The 22,589-nt window shown below is 43.5% G+C and overlaps 1 protein-coding gene across 1 annotated transcript in view; it reads right to left on the reverse strand.

Annotated features, from left to right (window-relative positions):
• Positions 1-1,421: 1,421 nt before the first annotated feature.
• The window catches only part of PSMD13 (proteasome 26S subunit, non-ATPase 13), a 42,690-nt gene continuing 21,522 nt past the window's right edge, over positions 1,422-22,589 (reverse strand). The window contains exons 6-13 of the mRNA XM_077460747.1: positions 20,888-20,974; positions 13,676-13,847; positions 6,076-6,155; positions 5,799-5,924; positions 5,649-5,711; positions 3,437-3,517; positions 2,301-2,417; positions 1,422-1,758 (exon numbers count right to left, since the gene is read on the reverse strand). Coding sequence (XP_077316873.1) covers positions 1,663-1,758; positions 2,301-2,417; positions 3,437-3,517; positions 5,649-5,711; positions 5,799-5,924; positions 6,076-6,155; positions 13,676-13,847; positions 20,888-20,974 — 822 coding nt within the window. The 3' untranslated portion in view covers positions 1,422-1,662. The remainder of the gene's footprint in view (positions 1,759-2,300; positions 2,418-3,436; positions 3,518-5,648; positions 5,712-5,798; positions 5,925-6,075; positions 6,156-13,675; positions 13,848-20,887; positions 20,975-22,589) is intronic.

Here is a 22,589-nt window from a genome sequence, read left to right on the forward strand (position 1 = left end):
TGTCTGCAAGTGGTTGATGTGTGACATAAGCTTCTAAATGTGCATAAAATGCCAAGACAGTTTAACCCCCCCCCCCCCAAATTACCCCATTTTGGAAAGTAGACGCCCCAAGCTATGTGATGAGAGGCATGTGGAGTCCATGGAATATTTTGATACAAGTTGCGGGGAAAAAAAGACACTTTTTCTGCACAAAGTTGTCACTAAATGATACATTGCTTAAACATGCCATGGGCATATGTGAAATTACACCCCAAAATACATTCTGTTGCTTCTCCTGAGTAGTGTGATATCACATGTGAGACTTTGGGAGCCTAGCCACGTACAGGACCCCGAAAACCAAGCACTGCTTTCAGGCTGAGGATGTAAAATTTTTAATTTCACTCCTCACTGCCTATCACGGTTTTGGAGGCCATGGAATGACCAGATGGCACAAACCCCACCCCCCAAATGATCCCATTTTATAAGGGGACACCAAGATATTTGCTGAGAGGTCTTTAAAACGTAAAAAAATATTTTTTTCTTTCTTCATTTTCAAAAACAAATGAGAGCTGCAAAAATACTCACCATGCCTCAGAAAATTGTTTGGGGTGTTTACTTTCCAAAATGGGGTTATTTGAAGGGGGTTTTGTGCTATCTTAGCATTTTATGGCCTTCAAAACTGTGACAGGTAGTGAGGAGTGAAATCAAAGATTTACACCTTTAGAAATCCTGAAAGCGGTGATTGGATTTCGGGCCCCGTACGTAGCTAGGCTCCCAAAAAGTCACACACACATGTGGTATCACCATACTCAGGAGAAGCAGCAGAATATATTTTGGGGGGGGGGGGGGGGGAAGATGGTGCATTTTAGCACCTCCAGAAATTAGATAGGCGGTCAAACTAAAAGCTATGTAAATTCCAGAAAATGTACCCTAGTTTGTAGATGCTATATAACTTTTTCAATAAGCATATATTTATTGGTTTATGCAATTTTTTTTTTTTTTTACCAAAGACATGTGGCTTAATACATTTTGGCCTAAATGTATGACTAAAATTGAGTTTATTGGATTTTTCTTAAAACAAAAAGTAGAAAATATTTTTCTCAAAATTTTGGGTCTTTTTCCGTTTTTATATCGCAAAAAATAAAAATCACAGAGGCAATCAAATAACATAGCAAAAGAAAGCTCTATTTGTGTGAACAAAGGGACGCAAATTTAGTTTGGGTACAGCATTGCATGACCGCACAATTACCAGTTAAAGCAGCGCAGTGATAAATTGTAAAAAGTCCTCTGGTCTTTAGGCAGCCAAATGGTCTGGGGCTTAAGTGGTTAAAAAGGAACAAACATGTTAGTGGCATAAAATGACAACTGCATACGTTTATATTCATCTTGCAAGTTACTGTAGTGCATGATGTGATCCGATATATTATGTGATGACAACAGTAAAGAGTTTTACAGAAATTTATTTGCCATCTCAATGCAGACACAAACCCTAAAACGTAACAGAGGCTGAATCCTCTACATAAAGTCAGGAAGCTTGTCAGACACCTCAGATAATCAGTACTGGACTGCACTGCTTCCAAATGAGTCCTAATCCAATTCTCAAATTGTGCTGACAACACAGCAGATTCCTGTGGCAGAGAAAGGACTGTTGCAATCTCTGGTCCTGAATTGGAAGGAAGGATTCTAAGTCAGGATGTCGTGTGCTTGGTGTTCTACCAACATCTCCATGCTCTTCACATCTGTGCACCAAAACTCTAGACGGTCTTTCATACCCTTGATCTAGGAGACAAACAACGGGGCATATCAGGAAAAAAGCTTAGGGAAACACAAGTCATTAGAACTGAATAAGTAAGATTTAGGGGATGAATGCACATCCCCTAACAAAAACACTAGTCATTAGTGACTTGTTACTGCTGACAAGGGAACAATAATTGTGCAAAACAAGTCCACCAAATTACCAGTGCTGCAAGCGTTACCAACTATAACCATATTCATTAAGCTATCCCCCAACATTTTAGGTGAAGTTGATTGTGTGCAATCGACCTCTGATGGTACGGTTTAAAACCTGAGAGCCTTTGACCTGCATTTTAACAGCGTTAGATGTAGATTTGTAGGAAAATATTCATGGTAAATATGTAGATTTAGTACGTACAGCAGCCAGTGAAAGTAGTCAGGCTTTGTACACAAATACAGTTTAAATACAAGTTTTTCATTTTCCTAAAGTCCACAAGTAATTTACCAGAAGAAGTCTAAAAAATTAATTGTGAATGTAGATCATTGGCAAACTGTGAAAGTAGAACTTTTACAAACTATCACATTACCTGTTGGATATCAAGAACCCGAGGCTGGACCCATGTGATGTGTACTCGCTTGTCTACTTCATCGATGCTGCCCCGCAGCAAACCAACAGACAGTGCTTTCATAACCAGCAGCTCTACCTTTAAAAAGGAGCAAAAAAAAGGGATGGTGTTCAGTTCAGTACAATTTGAAAGGTCCCATGAAATATTTAGTTTTCAGAATTAGGACTTTTGTTTCACTTCAATCTTTCAATATGTATTCTGTTTCTGGAGTTATAGTTTTTAAACAGGTAGTAAGGTAGGAAAGGGATGAAACCCAGACAGAATGATTTTGTAAAGACACTTTTTATGCTATTTTCACTTGACTGCTGTGTTCCCCATATTGATAACGGTATGTCAGATTTGAAAATACTCCCTCTAGCGGTCATTTGTATATCAAGTAATATAATAATCTTTTCCTGTTGATACAAGCTCTGCAAGGACCCGTTTAGACCTGTGAATGGAGCGATTATATGCAGGAGACCCAGGGGGCTTCCTGGCAACTAGTTGCAGGAGGGAGTCCCACTGAAAACAATGAGAGGATTACAGCTCCCCAACTATTCGCTTGCATGTATTTCCTCATAGATCAATTACCTTTGAATGATTGGCCCTGGATGCAGACTGTGTGCAGGGCCAATCATTCGCAGCTAAAGCGCCGTTTGACTGATTACATGCGAATGGCTGCAAATAGAGGGAGGTGTCAGAATCCTGTTGCTTTCAATGGGGCTTCTGCCTGCAGAAAATTGCTTGAAGCCCCCATTGGGTCTCCCGTTACCAAATCGCTAACAGTCCCGTTTGCAAGTGTGAACAGGGCCTTTAACTGAGAGTTTCCAGTCAGGTCAGAGATGAACCCCACATTTTTACTGAGGGGATAACAGTGAAGCACAATCACTGTGCAGCACAACAGAGCAGGAAGCTAGTGAAGTGTGTGAAGAGCAAATATAGCCACCTTCATTTACATATATTATTTTACAAACTACACACAGACATCGTTTGAAGCCAATCACATGTACATGTATATCTCCAAATGTGTTTATTTATACATGTTCTTTAGTGTAAATCACTTTACCATAAAAGCAGCAGATTATAGACTACCATAGATTAAAACAGTCTGAACTCACGTCATTAACGTTGACTTGTGCACTCTTTGCTATCTCTTCAAAGGTTAGCTGGCGGTGATTCGCAGGTCGTGTAAACGTCATCTAGAGATGAAACAAAAGATGCCAGAGAGTGCAACATCAACATAAACACAAACCTGATGAAGTTCTGGTATACAGGAAAGAAACATGTAGATGCCGACACTGAGACAAGCCCCTCTCAAACGCTCAGCCACTATGATCTTTAGGGACTCTAACCCCATGTTTGGACTTTTTGCCTGCAGCTTGACTTGTTTATCCATCTGAATTGGAGAGACTAGCTGTGTCCAATTGTACTGGACTGCACCAGCTGATTAGCACCTATTATGTGCACTTCAGTGCAGGGCATTATCTGCAGAAGAGATGTACAGTATTTGCCTGGACACGGCTGAGTGGCTCACATATTCATCAATGTGCAGAGGATCGGGGAACAGAGGTCTGAGCGTACACCTGGCATCACCACACTGGAGCTTTGACGTAAAAAGCTACACTAGATTAGATTAGACAGCTAATATCAGGCATCAGCAGTGGGGACTGTTCATTCATATGGCTGATCTACTTACCTGTGTTACCAGTGCTAGTTAGCTGGATATCAGAGGACCTTTGAGCCCATTTGTATATCAGGGCACTTATTCCAATCATTGACCACCACTGCTTTGCATTTGACAGACTGATTTATGAATCTATGGTTATATTAACAGGTTCAGCAGGTTGTGTATTCCTTCAGGGCTATTGCACCCTAGCTCAATCATGAGGCAGAGCTTCATAAACTCACTGTGGCTTCAAGTTTTTCACACCTGCATTTGGGGATCCTCTGCCATTCCTCCTTGCAGATCCTCTCCAGCTCTGTCAGGTTGGATGGTAAACATTGGTGGACAGCAATTTTTAGGTCTCTCCAGAGATGCTCAATTTGGTTTAAGTAAGGGCTCTGGCTGTGCCATTCAAGAACAGTCACAGAGTTGTTGTGAAGCCACTCCTTCGTTATTTTAGCTGTGTGCTTAGGGTCATTGTCTTGTTGGAAGGTAAACCTTCGGCCCAGTCTGCGGTCCTGGAGAAGGTTTTTGTCCAGGATCTCCTTGTACTTGCCGCATTCATCTTTCCCTCAATAGCAACCAGTCATCCTGTCCCTGCAGCTGAAAAACAACCCCACAGCATGATGCTGCCAACACCATGCTTCACTGTGACTGTATTGGACAGGTGATGAGCAGTGCCTGGTTTTCTCCACACATACCACACATAGAATTAAGGCCAAAACGTTCTATCTTGGTCTCATCAGACCAGAGAATATTAATTCTCACCATCTTGGAGTGCTTCAGGTGTTTTTTTTTTTTTTTTTTAAGCAAACTCCATGCCGGCTTTCATGTGTCTTGCACTGAGGAGAGGCTTTCGTCGGGCCACTGTGCCATAAAGCCCTGACTGGTGGAGGGCTGCAGTGATGGTTGACTTTCTACAACATCCCGACTGCATCTCTGGAGCTCAGCCACAGTGATCTTTGGGGTCTTGTTTACCTCTCTCACCAAGGCTCTTCCCCCTCAATTGCTCAGTTTGGCCAGACGGTAGCTCTAGGAAGGGTTCTGGTCGTCCCAAACGTCTTCCATTTAAAGCATTATGGAGGCCACTGTGCTCTTAGGAACCTTAAGTGCAGCAGAAGTATTTTTGTAACCTTGGCCAGATCTGTGCCTTAGCACAATTCTGTCTCTGAGCTCTTCAGACAGTTCCTTTGACCTCACGATTCTCATTTGCTCTGACATGCACTATGAGCTGTAAGGTCTTATATAGACAGGTTTGTGGCTTTCCTAATCAAGTCCAATCAGTATAATCAAACACAGCTGGACTCAAATGAAGGTGTAGAACCATCTCAAGGATGATGATCAGAAGAAATGGACAGCACCCGAGTTAAATATATGATTGTCACAGCAAAGGGTCTGAATACTTAGGACCATGTGATATTTCAGTTTTTCTTTAATAAATCTGCAAAAATGTCAACAATTCTGTGTTTTTCTGTCAATATGGGGTGCTGTGTGTACATTAATGAGGAAAAAATTAACTTAAATGATTTAGCAAATGGCTGTTCTATAACAAAGAGTGAAAAATGTAAGCGGGTCTGAATACTTTCCGTCCCCACTGTAAAACACAAACCAAACCATACACACTGTTCCTACAACACATCAAAAGTAATATTTAACAAACATCTCACCTCCATTAAACATAGGAGCTGAATCTTCTTAAGCAAAAGTGTTTCATTGGCAGCAAGGTCAGGCTAACAGGAAAAAAAAAATATTACGGTAAGACATACATAGTGAAGCAAAAAAACACGATTTTTTTTTTCTACAATGTCGATTCTCACCTGCTGTCCCCATGCTGTTTTCAAGGCTCGGAATGTCTCCACATTACCGCTGTTGAAGGCATAGAGTGTGTCTATCAGCCACTTTCTATCAGAAGTACGCAGCGACTCCAATACTGGATGCATCAACTGAAGCAAGAGACCAAAGTGTCTTAATGTGTGAATTTATTGGAACAGTTAATAAAGTCATCTGTCCTGCTACTAGGAAACTGTTTAGGACGCACTACACACATTATTACATTAAAACGTACTAATTAACATAACATCAGAAGGTACTTACCAGTTCTCCAAAGTTATAGACCCAATCACCAAGTAATCCAGCTAGGCCAAGTGTAAAGGCTCTATCTTGCTGTTCTGGTACTGCAAACAAAATACAGCAACAAGTTACATCAGACTCAGACAATGAAGTAGCAACTGCAGCACCTGTCAAAAATTATGGAATCACCACTCTTGGAAAGTGTTCAATTGTTTGTCTCAAAAAAAAAAAAAAACATATATATATGAATTACAGACATGCCTCAAAACTATTTTCGTTTAACATTCCAACCTTCTGGCTTTAAAAAACACTTAAAGCCAAGGTTACAGTGGGCTAAAGAAAAGCAATCATGGACTGGACGACAGTGATATTCAGCGATGAATTACAGATCTGCATTGGGCAGGGTGATGATGCTGGAACTTTTGTTTGGTGCCGTTCCAATGAAAATGTACAAAGACAACAGCCTGAAGAAAACATGCAAATTTCCACAATCATTGATTATATGGGATTGCATGTCACGCAAAGGTACGGGGGAGATGACAGTCATTAAATCTTCACTAAATGCACATGCTTATATTGAGATTTTGGACACTTTTGCTATTCCATCAATTGAAAGGATGTTTGGTGATGATGACATTTTCCAGGATGTAATCTGAAGCAGAAGCTTGTTTGAGAACTGCAAAGTACATGGTGATTGCATAATATTTTACACATAATTGAGTGATGCAACTGAGTACAGTTTTCTTTTTCTATTTTTTTTTTTTTTTTTAAGTGTTTCTTAACACCCTTAATAACCAGACCAATTTTCAGCTTTTGGTGCTCTCACATTTTGAATGACAATTACTCAGTCATGCAACACCGGACCTATGTGAAATTTTTGTCCTTTTTTCACACAAATGGAGCTTTCTTTTGGTGGTATTTAATGACCTCTCGTTTTTTTATTTTTTCTGTAAAAAAAATGAATTTTTCTTCATTTCTGTTATAAAATTTAGCAGATTAGTAATTTTTCTTCATAAATTTTTGCCAAAATTTATACCACTACATATATTTGGTAAAAATAAGTACAAATTGGTGGATATTATTTGGTCTTTGTGAAAGTTAGAGTCCACAAGCTATGGTGCCAATATCTGAAAATTGATCACACCTGATGTACTGACGGCCTATTTCAATTCTTGAGACCCTAACATGCCGTAAAAGTACAAATACCCCCCAAATGACCCCTTTTTGGAAAGAAGACATTCCAAGGTATTTAGTAAGAGGCATGATGAGTTTTGAAGTTGTCATTTTTCCCCACAATTCTTTGCAAAATCAAGATTTTTTTTCCCTTTTTTTCCTCTCACAAAATTGTCATATTATCAGTTTATTTCTCACACACAGCATATGCATACCACAAATTACACCCCAAAACACATTCTGCTATTACTCTCGAGTACGGCAATACCACATGTGTGAGACTTTTACACAGCGTAGCCACATACAGAGGCCCAACATGCAGGGAGCACCATCAGGCGTTCTGGAGCACCCAGGACAATTCTGCCATTTCTCTCCTACATGTAAAAATCATCATTTATTTGCTAGAAAATTACATAGAACCCCAAAACAAAAAACATTATATATTTTTTTTTAGCAAAGACCCTAGAGAATACAATGGTGGTCGTTGCAAATTTTTATCTCGCACGGTATTTGCGCAGCAATTTTTCGAACGCGTTTTTTTTGGGGAAAAAAAGTTTTGTGCTAAAAAAAAAAAAAAAAAACAACCAAAAAAAAACAGTAAAGTTAGCCCAATTTTTGCATAATGTGAAAAAAGAAGTTATGCTGAGTAAATAGATACCAAACATGTCACTCTTCAAAATTGCACACGCCTGTGGAATGGCGCCAAACGTTGCTACTTAAAAATCCCCATAGGCGACGCTTTAAATTGTTTTACTGGTTACATGTTTTGAGTTACAGAGGAGGTCTAGGGCTAGAATTATTGCTCTCGCTCTAACGTTCACGGAGATACCTCACATGTGTGGTTTGAACACAATTTTCATATGTGGGCGGGACTTACGTATGCGTTCGCTTCTGCATGCGAGCACATGGGGACAGGGGCGCTTTAAATTTTTTTTTTTTTTTTATTGTTCATTTTACTTTATTTTAGTTTGACATTTTTTTCCCCAAAAATACATTTTTGATCACTTTTATTCCTATTACAAGGAATGTAAGCATCCCTTGTAATAGGAATATGGGATGACAGGTCCTCTTTACAGTGAGATATGGGGTCTCACCTCTAGGCTGGGAAGCCTAAAATAAAAATGTACATTTAAAAAAAAAATAAAGATTCAGGCTTTGATCGTATTGGCGAGTTGGTAGAAGCACCGGAGGGCGGTGGGGGGGGGGGTTGCGCGTCTATGGCTGGGTATTGCAGGGTATCTCCGAGTATGGCTGGGTATGGCAATTTATGGCAGGGTATTGGGGGGTTAAATTCAGTGAGCAGCGATGTGGGCACTGCAGATGCAGCCCACAGCGCTGCTGACACCGATCGGTACAGAGAGGGGAGGGAGGAACCGGCATCATAACAGGACGCCGGTTTACAAGTGATCACTCCGTCATTTGACGGAGCGATCACGTGGTAAAGGGCCGCGATGAGCGGCAGTTTACCGTGATCCGTGATGCGCCGGGTCCAGTGGACCCGGGGGTCACGGATGCTCTCATGTGCACGCCCCAGGGGGTGCGCAAGAGCAGAATTCTGGGAGGCCGTTAATTAATGGCCTCTCAGAGTTAAACAACCGCTCTGAAGCCGTTAATCGGCTATGGGTGGTTGTTAAGTGGTTAAAGCCAGAAGGTTCGAATGCAAGGCCCCTTTCACACATGCAGACCGTTTATTCCATCAGTTCAGTCACATTTTTTTTTTTTTTCAATTAACAAACCCCCTTTTTTCCATTTGTTTTTAACATTCTCCAGCTAGAGTATTTAACTGCTCAAGCGCCGGAGCCATTTTTCATGGACACAACGGACCGTTTGTTTAAGCCGGGCTCACACTGGTACGACAAAACGCTTGCCAGTCCCCCACCCCTTTTCCTGACCTGCCAGGGTGTGTGCTTGGATAAGGGTATATACTAATCTAGGGGGGACCACCTATGCATTTTTCGATGTGGTGGTTCTCCTTCAAATACATACCAGACCAAAGGGCATGGTATGCCATTTGAGGGGGACCCCATGCTGGGTTTTTTTTATTTTGCGTGGAGTTCCCCCTAAAGATTCATACCAGACACAATGCCTGGTATTATCAGGGATCAAAGTCGGATCCCTGTTCATTGAAGTCGGATGCATGTCGGACTTTAAGTTGCAGGGCAAAGTCGGATTCAAAGTGGTACGACCGTCGTATCGTACCAGCGTGACCCCGGCGTAACATCTGTTTGTCCAATCTGCGTTTTTAATGGAAGAAAAATAGGGCTTTGTTCCGTTCCAAAAAATAGATGTTGATGGAAGCTGATGTAAATGGATGATCATCAATTTACATCCATTTTTCCATAGAGATGCATTGATGTCCGTTTTTCATCTGTCAACGGATGTATGAAAAACAAAGCAGACCGCATGTATAAAAGGGGCCTTAAATTAAAATAGTTTTGAGGCCTGTCTGATTTGTGTAAAATAAATAAAAAACAAAACGATTGAATGATCAATTTCCAAGAGTTGCGATTCCATACTTTTTTGCCAGGGGCGTAAGTGATCCTGCTGCAAAATCAACCTGTAGTCTGAGAAAATCCTCACCTTTACAGTAGTAGCACTCAGTTTCAAACAAATCTTAAAGCTGACCTCTAAGCAGAAAAGACACAATTTAACGTAGCTCCGTATTCACTAATACATTGTTGAATGTATTCTTAAATGCAAGCAGTATAAGTACATGAATCTGACCTCTTATCGGCCATTTGCTATACCCTATAAAGCAAATCTGACTCAGAGGCAGGTCTAGAAGCATGCTGATAGAGGGAGCAGAGTGACAGAGAGAAAGGTTCATTATTGTGCTGCTTCTCCTTTCAAAGTCCATGCTGGGGAAGGGACAAGACCTGTAAATGTTACCTAACTGAAGTATAAAAAAATGCACATGAATTGACCTGCAGTTCAATACATATACAGTATATTAAAGTGGATGTAAACCCAGAAAAAAAAAAAAAAATTTGATGTCATAATGTAGAGAATAAGATTTCCTATCATTTGAGCCCAGTCTTGCCACACAGATTTAATCCAGCTCTGAGCAATCGTCTTATTGTTCAATTACAGAAATCTTGACAAAGTCTTGAAAACTTTGTCAAAACCTCCCCCTTGCTGTGAGTGACAGGTTATTTTACATATCTCATGCACTAGCCGGAGACAGGCACATCCTGTGTAAAAAGTTCACAATTCACACCCCCCTCCCCTCCAGCTCTCCCAGGATTGGCTGTTTCTCACCATGGGATGTGATCCTCCTGTATGCTGCAGTGAACAGCGAAAAGAATATTAGAGACAGACAAGTGATTTAGGGGAGCTGTATGTAGTCAGAGCTGGGCAGAGTAGAACATCCAGTGATCTGATGATTGTTATAGTGCAGAGAGTGTAAGTGTGTGAGTGTGTGAGTGTGTGACTGTTCACCTGATCACAGTTGCAACATTCCTTTCCATCACCAGGATTTGTTATGTGGGGGAGGGGTGGCTTTCTCACTTTTTATAATTACACCCAGTAAGGCTGAATGAGCTTAGGGCCAGTTCACACCAGTGCGCTGTGCAAGATCCCATGCGATTCCCACCGCACTGCAAATCACATGCGATGTTCGTGCAACATATATAGTATGGATGATATCGCACCGCATTCCGACCAAAGTTGCAGAGGACAATTTTTTTGGTCTGCACCTGAATTGCATGGGTGTTCACACCTATGAGATCCGATTCATGTCCTGTCAGTTCACAGTGCAATATGCGAGCAGAAATGGGGGTGACGTTAACATTGTATGACACTCCCCAGCAGTTTCGCATATGGCAGTATGAACTGCCATGCGAGTCGGATGCAATGTGGGAAGCAGCCGCCCTACGACACCCCCATTTCAGCTTGCATATTGCACTGACAGTTAGGACATGAATCGGATCGCATAGGTGTGAACACCCATGCGATTCTGGTGGGGACCAAAAAAAAGGCTCCTGTGCGATTTCATCCACACAGTTTGTATGGCTGAAATCGCATCGCATGTGATCTGAACAGCAATGCGTTGCAAATCACAGGGATGTGGAGTGTACAGTGGTGGATAGTACATGCAGGATGGTGTCAGGATAGTGGACAGTGTCAGGCTAATTTTTTTTCCCCCAAAAGGTTTTTTGGGACCAGTGGATTTTTTTTATTTTTATAATTTTTTACAATTTACATTTTTTTACAATTTATTTTAGTACTATTCTAACAATGATGGGAGGGTGGGGTTTTATTTTTTAAATATATTTTTTTCACAGTGCTTTTGGGAAAGGGGGTGGTCGGTGACAGTGGTCGGTGTCAGTGGGGCATATCAGCCTCTCCATTCATACACACAGGTTACTCTGCTCAGTTATCACCGGACACAGGAGCGATTGGTAACGAATGCTCTGTGTCTCATTCAGAAAAGAAGGGACTTACTGGCCCCTTTCTCCACTCTCCATCCTGACAGATCCCCCGCACACCCCCCCCCACCACAGCGCACAGGAGAGGAGAGGGAAGCCACAGCAGGGGGGGGGGGGGGGGGGTGTTGTGGACACACGGTGGAGAGGGACGGGGGGCGGAGGAGGAAGACACAGTGTGATGTTTTGGGCACACGGAGGACGACACTGAGGGATGATCGGTGCGATGGGAAAGCTGTAAAAACCGATCTCTTCCCAGCCCCATGGCTTTTCAGGTGAAAGGCGCGGGAGGGAGTGAAATCAAAAATGGAAAGCCTTGCAGGGGGGGGGTGTGTGTGTGTGTATCGGTGCTTACGGATTTCCAAGCGCACCGATCATCCCCCTATTATCACTGGACACTGAAGTAGTGACAGGGGGCCGTGAGCGCTCTCTGCTTTTACTCAGAACGCGCTGTGCCTCTCCTGCACGCTCTGGCTAATGGGAGTATAGAGGTGGGCGGGGAGTCTGTTGACATGACTCTGCCCACTGAGCGCCAAACAGACCCAGCTACAGAATCTGGACTTTTTTGGGGTTTCAAACAGCTAAAGGGGGGATATTTGACAGATAAGGATACATGCAGGAGGTATGTATATCCTTATAGATCACCACTATGGCAGTAGTTTAGATTTGATGAGAGTGGGTTTACATCCACTTTAAAGCTGTGTTACAAGCAAACTGCTAAACACACAGCAACGGCATAGCCCTCTTTGGCAGGGCAGGAGACCTCATTTACAATGCAGAAATGAAAAAGTTCTGGTTAATACCACAAAGTCTGCAAGGCTGAGCAGACCTAAGCTTCCACGACATTCTCCCTCCCATTCTTATAAATACAGTGGCCCTGAATTAATTGTATGCTGTGTGTGCACCTCAAACTATTGATATTTTGTTCTGGGAGGACAAGTAGGGGGATACTTCTACACAACAAAATCTCTCTTCTTAGACCAATGGAAACACAATCTCTCCAAATAACGTCCAGCTAGCCAAGTATTCATGTTGTGCTGGTGTCAGTGCTAGACAGTAATTAGCCTATTTATTATACTAATACAGAGTGTCCCAAACTAGCCGAGAACAAGGTAAAATTCTATTTGTACGCTTCCCTTGAACTTGGGGCACATTTAGAACCTGCCATCTTGGTGAGCTCTGTTAATGTGGGTTTTCTCTTTTTGCAAGTTGGGGTAATGCACCAAAAAGGGGCATGCATCATTTTTCTCAATGCAGTGCACCACAGCAGGCAGTAAAGCTTTACTATGCCTTGTAGTCTACTGAAACATTTATGCATTGGAACTGCATTGCCTTAGTGTGAAGGGGGTGCTACTCAAAATAAAAACCTGCATTGCTGAACAGCAACACTACTTGCACTGTGTTAAAGAGGAAGTAAACCCTAATGGTTTTACTTCCTCTTTGTCTCCCTGCAAAAGTAAAGCATAATTGGCTACTATGCATCGCATAGTAGCCCATTATGGGTCAATTACCTGACACAGGAGCCAGCGATGTCACTGCTGTCCCCTGTAGTCTGGAGCATCCATCTTTCGGGTATTGCTGCTCCGGCCACTCACAGCTCCAGAGCAGCGATGACGTCACTTCTGCGCATGGGAGCCGCCACTAACGGCATATCGCCGTTAGCAGCGGCATGCTGCTAACGGTGATCGTGCGCGCCGCTGTCTACGGTGCATGTGCTGTAGACAGCTGTCACTGTCTTTTACTAAATATCTCCTAAACTGTGTAGGTTTACGAGATATTTCTTGGACCTACAAGTAAGCCTTAATCTAGGCTTACCTGTAGGTCAAAGTGGTTTGTAAGGGTTTACAACCACTTTAACACACACACACACACACCAAATGATTACCATACTGGAAAGGAGTTATTGGGGCCTTATAGAAAATACATTGCCAGCAAACAGAAAATTTCCGCATTTGTTTTCTATCAGGTACATTTATTTTTTGTAAGGGTAAAATATTATACATGAAACACAAAAGGTGGGAACTTACTTGGTAGGTCTTTGAGGTCTGTGCAGCCTAGAAATCTCAGAGCATCTTTGTAATAGGAAGCATGATTTCCAATGGTCTGGTAATATTTGCTAGACAGGTCATAAAACCGACTGTGCACAGACGTTACACCAGCAAGTCCTCCAAGCATCTCCTCTACACCTTCAATGGTTTCCTAAAATAAAATAAGTTGACATATCAAGACTACAGAATTTGGCCAATCCCACACCTTATCATAGAAGTATTATTTAAAAGCAGAACCTCTTCTTAGGTATACCATATGATCAACAGGCTTATGAGCCCCACAAGCAAAAGAACCATTGTAAGTTATGTTTATTAATACAGTTAAAGCGGAAGTACCGCAAATGTTTTTTTAAGTCAGCAGCTACAAATAGGATTTTTAAAACAGCTTACCTGTAAAATTATTTTCTTGGAGTACATCATTAAATCTTAAATACATTTTCACTGCTCTCACTACATCAAGACAATGTAGTCCCCTTTCTTCCCTGGAACAAGGTCTTGGAAAAACCCTGGCAGAACAATATCTTCATTCAGATCAAAGCCTGAAACCACTTTTGGCAAAAACCTGGATGAGGGCGTAACACCACTCTATCCTTATGCATAATCAAATAGGACTCCTTACAAGAAAGAGCAGCCAATTCTGAAATCCTCCTTGCTGAGGATATAGCAAACGAAAATATCAGCTTCATAGTCAGATGGACTAAGGGAACATGCTGCAACGGTTCGAATGGCTGTTTTTGTAACACTGACAAAACTAAATTTAAGTCCCAAGGGCTTAAGAGTGATTTAACTGACGGATTAATCCGCAGCACTCCTTGCATGAAACCCTGGACTAAAGAATGCATAGCAAGCAGTCTTTGAAATAAAAATTGATAAGGCTTAGACTTGGCCCTTAATAGTACTCAGGGCCAACTTCATCTCTACGCTTAATTGTAGAAAGGTAAGAATTCTACCTATGATATATCTCCGAGGGTACCATCCCTTGGACTCACACCAGGAAACATAAGCTTTCCAGGCTCTATAATATATAGCTCTAGAAGCTGGCTTCCTAGCATTAATCAAAGTAGAGATAACTGACTTGGAAAGCCCACGTTTATACAGAATGTGGGTCTCAATAGCCAAGCCATTAAATTTAGCGTTTGTTAAGTAGGATGGAATATCGGCCCCTGAGATAGCAGGTCTGGCCTTAGTGGGAAGAGCCCTGGACCCTCCACTGCCATCCTTACGATCTGTGTACCATGACCTCCTGGGCCATGCTGGTGCTACCAGTATTACCAATTTTCTTTCCAGCTTGATCCTGCAAAGAACTTGAGGTAGCAACTGAATCGGGGAAAAGAGCATAGATCAATAAAACCTGATCCCACGGGTTAGTCAACTCATCTGTTCTGTATGCGAGTGGGTCCCCTGTCCTGGATGCAAAGTTGACTAGCTTAGTGTTGAATCTGGATGCTAGAAGGTCTACGTCCAGAGTCCCCCATCTTTGGCAAACAGCCTGAAACACCTTGGGGTGAAGAGACCATTCTCCTGGGAATAACTGCCGGCGGCTTAGATAGTCCATCTGCCATTTCTCTATGAAAACTGCCGATAGGCATGGGACATTTTCTTCTGTCCAAGTTAGAATCTGGTTCACCTCTCTCAGAGCTGAGAGACTCTTGGTGACCCCGTGTGATTGATATATGCCACAGCTGTGGCATTGTCAGACTCGATCCTGGCAGGACAATTCTTTAACCTAGAGGTCCAGGTTTCTAGAGCAAGATACATTGCCGGAATCTCTAGGATGTCGATGGGCAAGGCTCCTACTTCCCAGCCTGAAAGGCTTGCATCTGTCGTTACTACCTTCCAGATATATGATCTGAAGGACTTTCCCTTCAGCAGGTTCCAAGATAGTAACCACCAACTGAGGCTTTGGGACACTCGTGGGGACAAGCTTGAATCATTTTGTTCCAAGCAGACAGAATACTGCTTTCAGTCTCAAATGGAATTGAGCATTAGGGAACTGCTTCGAATGAAGCTACCATCTTCCCCAACAACCTCATGCAAAGGCGAATTGAAGGACTTCTCTTCGACCTGATCATCCTCTCCAGCTCCTGTATGGAGGTGATCCTTGCAGGAGGCAAGAACTCCCCTTTTCTGGGCTGTGTCTATGATCAGGCCCAGATACTCCAGCCTTCTTAGTGGCTTTAAGGAGGATTTCTTTAGGTTGAGAATCCAACCCAAACCTTCCAGGTAACTGCTTGTGATGGCTACACCTTGCTTCAAGCAAGCCACTGACTGGTCTATTAACAATAGATCGTCTAAGTAAGTCAAGACAGTTATGCCCTGTGCCCTTAACCCGACTAGAGGTGGGGCTAATACCTTAGGGAATACCCGAGATGCTGTAGCAAGCCCGAAGGGCAAGGCTATTAACTGAAAATGCTTCTGTTCTACTTAGAACCGCAGAAACCTCTGGTGAAGAGGAAATATATGGACAAGCAGCTATGCATCTCTGATGTCGATGGACGCTAGAAGTTTGTCTCCTTGCAGGATGGAAACGACTGACTTGATTGACTCCATGCAAATGGAGCGGATTTTCAGGAACTGATTCAGATTACATAGATCTAGACTTGGTCCGATATCCCCATTTGGCTTTGGCACTGTAATTAGGTTAGAGTAAAACCTCAAACCTTGCTCTTGTTTGGGAATTTGTCTGATCACCCCTTGAGCCAATAATCGTTCTAATGCTTGCAACAGGGATTGCCTTTTCCCTGGATCCTTGGGAACGTTTGATCTCAGAAAACAAGATGGTGGAAACTCTCAAAGCTCTAGCTTGTATCCTAGAGACACTGTGGAGAGAGTCCATTTGTCCTGAATCTCCCTTTGCCAGACTTCTGAGTACATCAGAAATCTTTCCCCCACCTTGGTGAGGGGAGATGCCTCTTCATAAGGAGGTCTTGTATTCTGGTTTGCAGACTTGTAGCCCCAGGTCTTCCTTTATGCCTGGTCTAATGGCAGAGGCCGAACAGTTTAAATGAAAGACGCTTATATTTTCTTTTGACTGGCAAAAAAGTACCATTTCCACTGGAAATTGTTTGAATGTATTTATCCAAACAATTGTCAAATAATCGTTCTCCCTTAAAGAAGAAACTAGTTAGAAGGTTCTTACAAGGCGTCTCAGCTGACCAACCCTCTAACCAAAGGGTCCTTTGCATATGTACAAGTACAAAACGCAAGGCGTGATGCCTGGTGAATTGAATCCTTCATAGCGTCTACAGCAAAGCATAATGCTTTAGGTAGCTCGGCCAGTTCCTGTGCTTGTTGTGCAGGGAGCTCATCTGAGAGCATCTGTGAACTGGTCCTTTAAGGACTGACAGATGCCTATAGCTGCAATTGCAGGCTGAGCAACAGTACCTGCTAAGAAAAAAAAAAAAAGGATTTTAACAGACCTTCCAACTTCTTATCTGTTGGATCTTAAAGCATAAGCGCATTGTCCACTGGGTAAACATTGGTTCACATTGAAATCTCAGCATCAACTGCTGGAACTTTCCATGTTTTAGTGAATTTTTCTTCCATAGGATAGAGCTTTGAGTCTCTTTGGAAGGGAAAAAATGCTTATCCGGATGATCCCATTCGGTATAAATAAGCTTTTTTTAGTAAAGCGTGGACAGGAAACGCATGCAAAGGCTGTAAAGGCTTCAAAGAACCAAAGGAAGAGACCGGCCCTTCAGCTAACTCTGTTAGGGGTAGCATGCAAGTAGAGCGAACCATCTTTGCAAGCCTCTGTACTTCAGATTGTGAAGTAGGGATCCTTGGGAACTGTAAGGTATTGTTTCCTCCGCAGAGAAATAATTGCATGTCTTTCCTCCCGATCTGAGGGCAATACCCCATCCTGTCCCCATAATTCTCTTGGACCCTCCACTGACTGTAAAGAGTCTAAGGTGGGGGAGGGGGGGGGGTCTAAGACGCTTCCTATTAACTGGATGAAGGATGCGATTAAAGCCACTAATCTAACTTCTAAGCCTTGTAAGGCAGAGGAAAATGCATCTTCAGTCACCTCTACAGGGGCTGAAGTGTGTGAAGCAGTTGCACCACCGCTAGCTTCCAATGACTCACCCTGGCTTGCCATGTGTGATCTCCCTGAAGAGTAAAACAGTATGGAGGCATAACTGGGATTCTCAGCACCTGGGGGGGGTGACACCTTAGGTACCTTTACGGTAGGTCTGGAAGACATAGTGCAAAGCACAAGCAGAGGTACATTTGTTTCATCTACACACAAAATAACAGTTCTGTCTTGAAATGCCTTTTACACCCTTACGTGCCCAGCGCTCTGGTGTCTCTAACCACTTACAGACCGGACCATTTTGCTGGTCAAAGACCAGACCACTTTTTACGATTCGGCACTGCGTCGCTTTAACTGACAATTGCGCGGTCGTGCAACGTGGCTCCCAAACAAAATTGATGTCCTTTTTTTCCCCACAAATAGATCTTTCTTTTGGTGGTATTTGATCACCCCTGCGGTTTTTATTTTTTGCGCTATAAACCAAAATAGAGCGACAAATTTGAAAAAAAAAAAAAAAAAAACGCATTATTTTTTACTTTTTGTTATAATAAACATCCCCCAAAAATATATAAAAAAAACATTTTTTTCCCTCAGTTTAGGCCGATACGTATTATTTTACATATTTTTGGTAAAAAACAAAAAAAACAAAAAAAAACGCAATAAGCGATTATTGATTGTTTGCGCAAAAGTTATAACGTTTACAAAATAGGGATAGTTTTATAGCATTTTTATTAATTTTTTTATTTATTTTTTTACTAGTAATGGCGGCGATCAGCGATTTTTATTGTGACTGCGACATTGTGGGGGACCCATCGGACATTTTTGGGACCATTGTCATTTATACAGTAATCACTGCTATATAAATGCAGTGATTCCTGTGTAAATGACACTGGCAGTGAAGGGGTTAACCAGTGGGTGGCAGTGTAGGGGTTAAGTGTTCCTAGGGGTGTGTTACTAACTGTGGGGGGGTTGGGCTTTCATTTAGCGAACACTGATCTCTGCTCCAATCACATGGAGCAGAGATCAGCGTCACTAGTTGCTAGGCAGAATGGAGAAATGCTGTTTTACACGGCATTTCCTCCATTCAGCCGTCCCGTGAGACGATCACGGGGGTCCCAACCAGCGCGGGAGCGCGCCGCCGGCGGCGCGCTCCCGATGGCAGGGCGGCATTGCAGCTTGGACGTACCTGTACGCCAATATGCCTGCCCATGCCATTCTGTCGACGTACATCGTCGTGCGCTGGTCGGGAACCGGCTAAAGCCTCATACACACGATAGAACTTTGTACAAACTTTCCCTTGGATTTTTGTACAAAGGGCGTCGGCCCTGAACTTGTATTGCATACACACAGCAGGACTTTTTCAACCAACTTTCACCAAATCATGTGGTTTTTCTGCTCTTTACCGCCACCTTTGGTCAACTTCTGTATTGTTTGATCTTTTGCATTGGTTCTGAGCATGCGTGTTTGTACCTTGTACAAAAGTCCTATGGTTTTCTGTACACACGATCAGACTTTGCTCCATCTGACTTTTGTTGGCAGAAAGTTTGTCCGTTTGCACAGCCAACAAAAGTCCAAAGAGAACCAAAAAAAGTTTGTCCGATGGAGTGTACACACGGTCGGATGTTGCTCCAAAACAGCTAATTTGCATGTTTGTTGTCAAAAAGTCTGATGGTGTGTATGGGCCTTTAGTGTGACAGACTGCCTCTCGAATGGCCAACACAAAGTAAGGCGAATGTACTATACACCTCTACAAGGGGGAGGGGAAGGGGAGGGGGGGGTTCCGTCAGCAGATTTATAGTTTTTTTAAAACCACAGAAGCATAGGGTGTTTCCCAATGTTACTAGGTGGAAGTGCTGGGTTGTAATTAAACCATGCAGCTAAAGCAGCTGCGCCAACCAGCCACCGCCCATATAGAAGTTTATACACATCTTTGTATTAGCAACTGCTGTTTTTACCAAATCCCACAAGATCTATTGTAAGAATCCCCCCTCTGCCACTGGGACCACACATGTTCTGAGACAGAGCTGCACTAAGACATATCATAGGTAGTGTAAGTTACTCCTTATAGAGGAGACATTTATAAAGGCATATTGAAGGAAAAAGCAAAGGTTCTTCCCTTACCTTGTCCTCGCTGCAGGATACTGCTGATTTAACAGACAGATCCAATTTTCACCCATCACAGCGGGCTGCGTTTAAACACGCTCAAAGACTGGGGCCCTTTTAAAAGGGGTTCCGCTCATTTGGGCCTTGTATAGCACCCCTCAGGACAACTTTAGGAAATGTAGGAAGACCAAAAAGCATCCTGGTTCCTAGGGTCCAGCTCTCAAAGAGAAGAAAGGAAGAAACTGCATCTGCTAACTTTTAAAATAAGGACACTTACCTGTCCAGGGCGTCCACGATGTCAGCATCCGAGGCCGAGCCATCCCACGGATGCTGCCGCGGCCATCTTCGGTAAGGGAATCAAGAAATTAAGCCTTGCGGTTTCACTTCCCGGTTCCCTACTGCTCATGCACGAGTCGCGCTACTCAATCCGAATGGTCCCTGCTGTCTCTGGAACCAGTGTGTGTCCAAGCAAACAGCACGGTGGGACGGGAAGTGGTGTAGACTCGCGTGGAACTCTATGCCGGGAAGTGGGTACAAAACTGCAAATACCTGTCTTAGACAGGTATCTGCACCCCCCTGAAAGATGCCAAATGTGACACCGGGGGGGGGGGGGGGGGGTTTCCGAAAAGTGGAGGTTCAACTTTTGTGTGAACCTCCACTTTAAGGTTTTTTTTTCATGACAACTTTATGATACATAAAATGAGGCTTGACCATAATATCATTGAAAGAAAGATACATCGGAAGCTATGTCATATAGTGGATGTCCGTGCGGTCTGTCGTCACCCAATCTCCCGCGCTGTGTGCAGAGACAGCCCTGTCATCTTCCTGCTCAGCGGAGATTGCTCCGGCGATCCCCGCTGAGCAAGCGGATATCCACGGGGCGGATCAGCACTGATCCGCCCCATGTAAAAGGACCCTTAGTGTTCCCAGGATCCTGGAAATAGGCCCAATAATGTCACCCTTGCACTGAGGAAGTGGACAGATGGCAGGGTGTAAATTAAATAACATTTTATTTTACTTTAAACATCCAGTAAAAGAGAATAACTGTCACAAACCTTGGTAGCTTGCAAATCTCCAATGTTCAATTTCAGAGCTCCAATGGCAGTTCTACACAGTATCACTGCCTCATCACTACTTTTCACCTAGAGGTAAAGAAAAAAAAAAAAAAAAAAAAGTTATTTGTACATATTTGAAAAGTTGAATAAAATAGGGAGGTACAAACATAAGAAGTTGTGCACATTGAGCTAAAGATTAAAGATGCAATTTTATCGGTTACACCCACTTGACAATGTTACCTTCACTTGACAGTGTTAGGACCTGGCGATTTGAAGCTCAGACCCGAGCATTTAAACATGGGGGATGCCACATGCCCCTTCATATCCAGAAGCCCTCCTCCATTACAGCAACTAAGGGAGGCCTCCAACAGAGCAAAGGGGTGGTGAAGAAGCACAAGTGGGTCAGCATATCTTGTAGGGGAGGAGCAGGGGGCTATCAGAAGGCATAGTCACACAACCTTGGATGGGCAAAAATAACACCTAATACATTTGCATTAAGGTCTCATCATAAAGAGTTACTGTCCTGCATTTGAACTTACGTTTCAAAAGGCTTGGTATTTTTTTTTCCGGCAGATTTAAAAAGTTTGAAGTGAATCTAAGAAATAGGAGTCCAGCAACTGTAAGATCTGCAGTGAACAGTTCACAGTTTAAATGAGATTACAGTGGCTGTAGAAACCAAGTGATGGTCCTCCAAGGAGAGGAACAGAGCCCCAGTCTGGTTGCACAGCTAGGCACATCAAAGGCTGTCCATTTCCATCTGACCGTCCCATAGAGACTAGCAAGCTGTGTCTGCTCTGCATCAGAAGAGCGGACACTGACTTGTCATCCATCTGCTCAGCGGGGATCAGCAGATCCTCCTCCAACCCCCACCCCCCGCTGAGCAGGCGGGTCTGCTTTTTCAGAGTCCGCTCCATGTGACAGAGGTCTTACCAAGCACGGCCAGTCCATTAGGGGCGCTGCTCCCCTGCAAAACGCCAGACTCACACATTTTAATGAGTCCCCCCCCCCCCCAAGCCACTTGGCTTGAAAAAGGTTGGGCATGGGTGCATAGCATTGCACCCCAAACCCACCCACTTGTGAGTTGCGACAATAGCGACTTAATATTTGCTACCGTCTTCCAGTTTTGCTTCCTGGCCAAATCAGGACAGATCGGGTTGGCTAGGAGGAGAAGCTGAGGTATCCATGGAGGGGTGAGTGTGGGCAGACTTGGGAGGGGGGTGGGGGGTTTACTATGTTTGACCCCTTTCACACTGGAGGTGTTTTTCAGGCTCTTTAGCACTAAAAATAGCACCTGAAAAAAAGACTCATCTGCACGTTTACTAAAGCCCCAACTTCAACTCCACCTGCCGATCTCCCAGCACAGATTACGGAGATCTCTGCTGGGAGAAGATGCAGGCAAAGGAGCAGCAATAGATAAGGAGGGGGAAGGAGAGATGCCGCTCAGAGCAGCAATGGATTGGGGGGCAATCTGACTGGCGGGGGGGGGGGGGGGAGAACGACACATCTGGACCCCCCCCCCCCCAAAGCCACATGCAGCACCTGAAGCCGGCAGGCATGGAAGAGGAGTGATGCCGGCTAATGATGGTGGCTGCGGGGTGAAGGGGATAAGAGAGGAGAGGGGGGGGCAGTTTTAGATGAAAAGGTGCGGGCAGGGGTGGAGAGGCAGGGGACAGGAAGACTGCATCGTGGGTGGGGGAGGGGT

This window comes from Lithobates pipiens, unplaced genomic scaffold, assembly GCF_037356315.1.
Source record: "Lithobates pipiens isolate NorthernLeopardFrog02 unplaced genomic scaffold, aLitPip1_a1.2 Scaffold_10, whole genome shotgun sequence".
Lineage (NCBI taxonomy): Eukaryota > Metazoa > Chordata > Amphibia > Anura > Ranidae > Lithobates > Lithobates pipiens.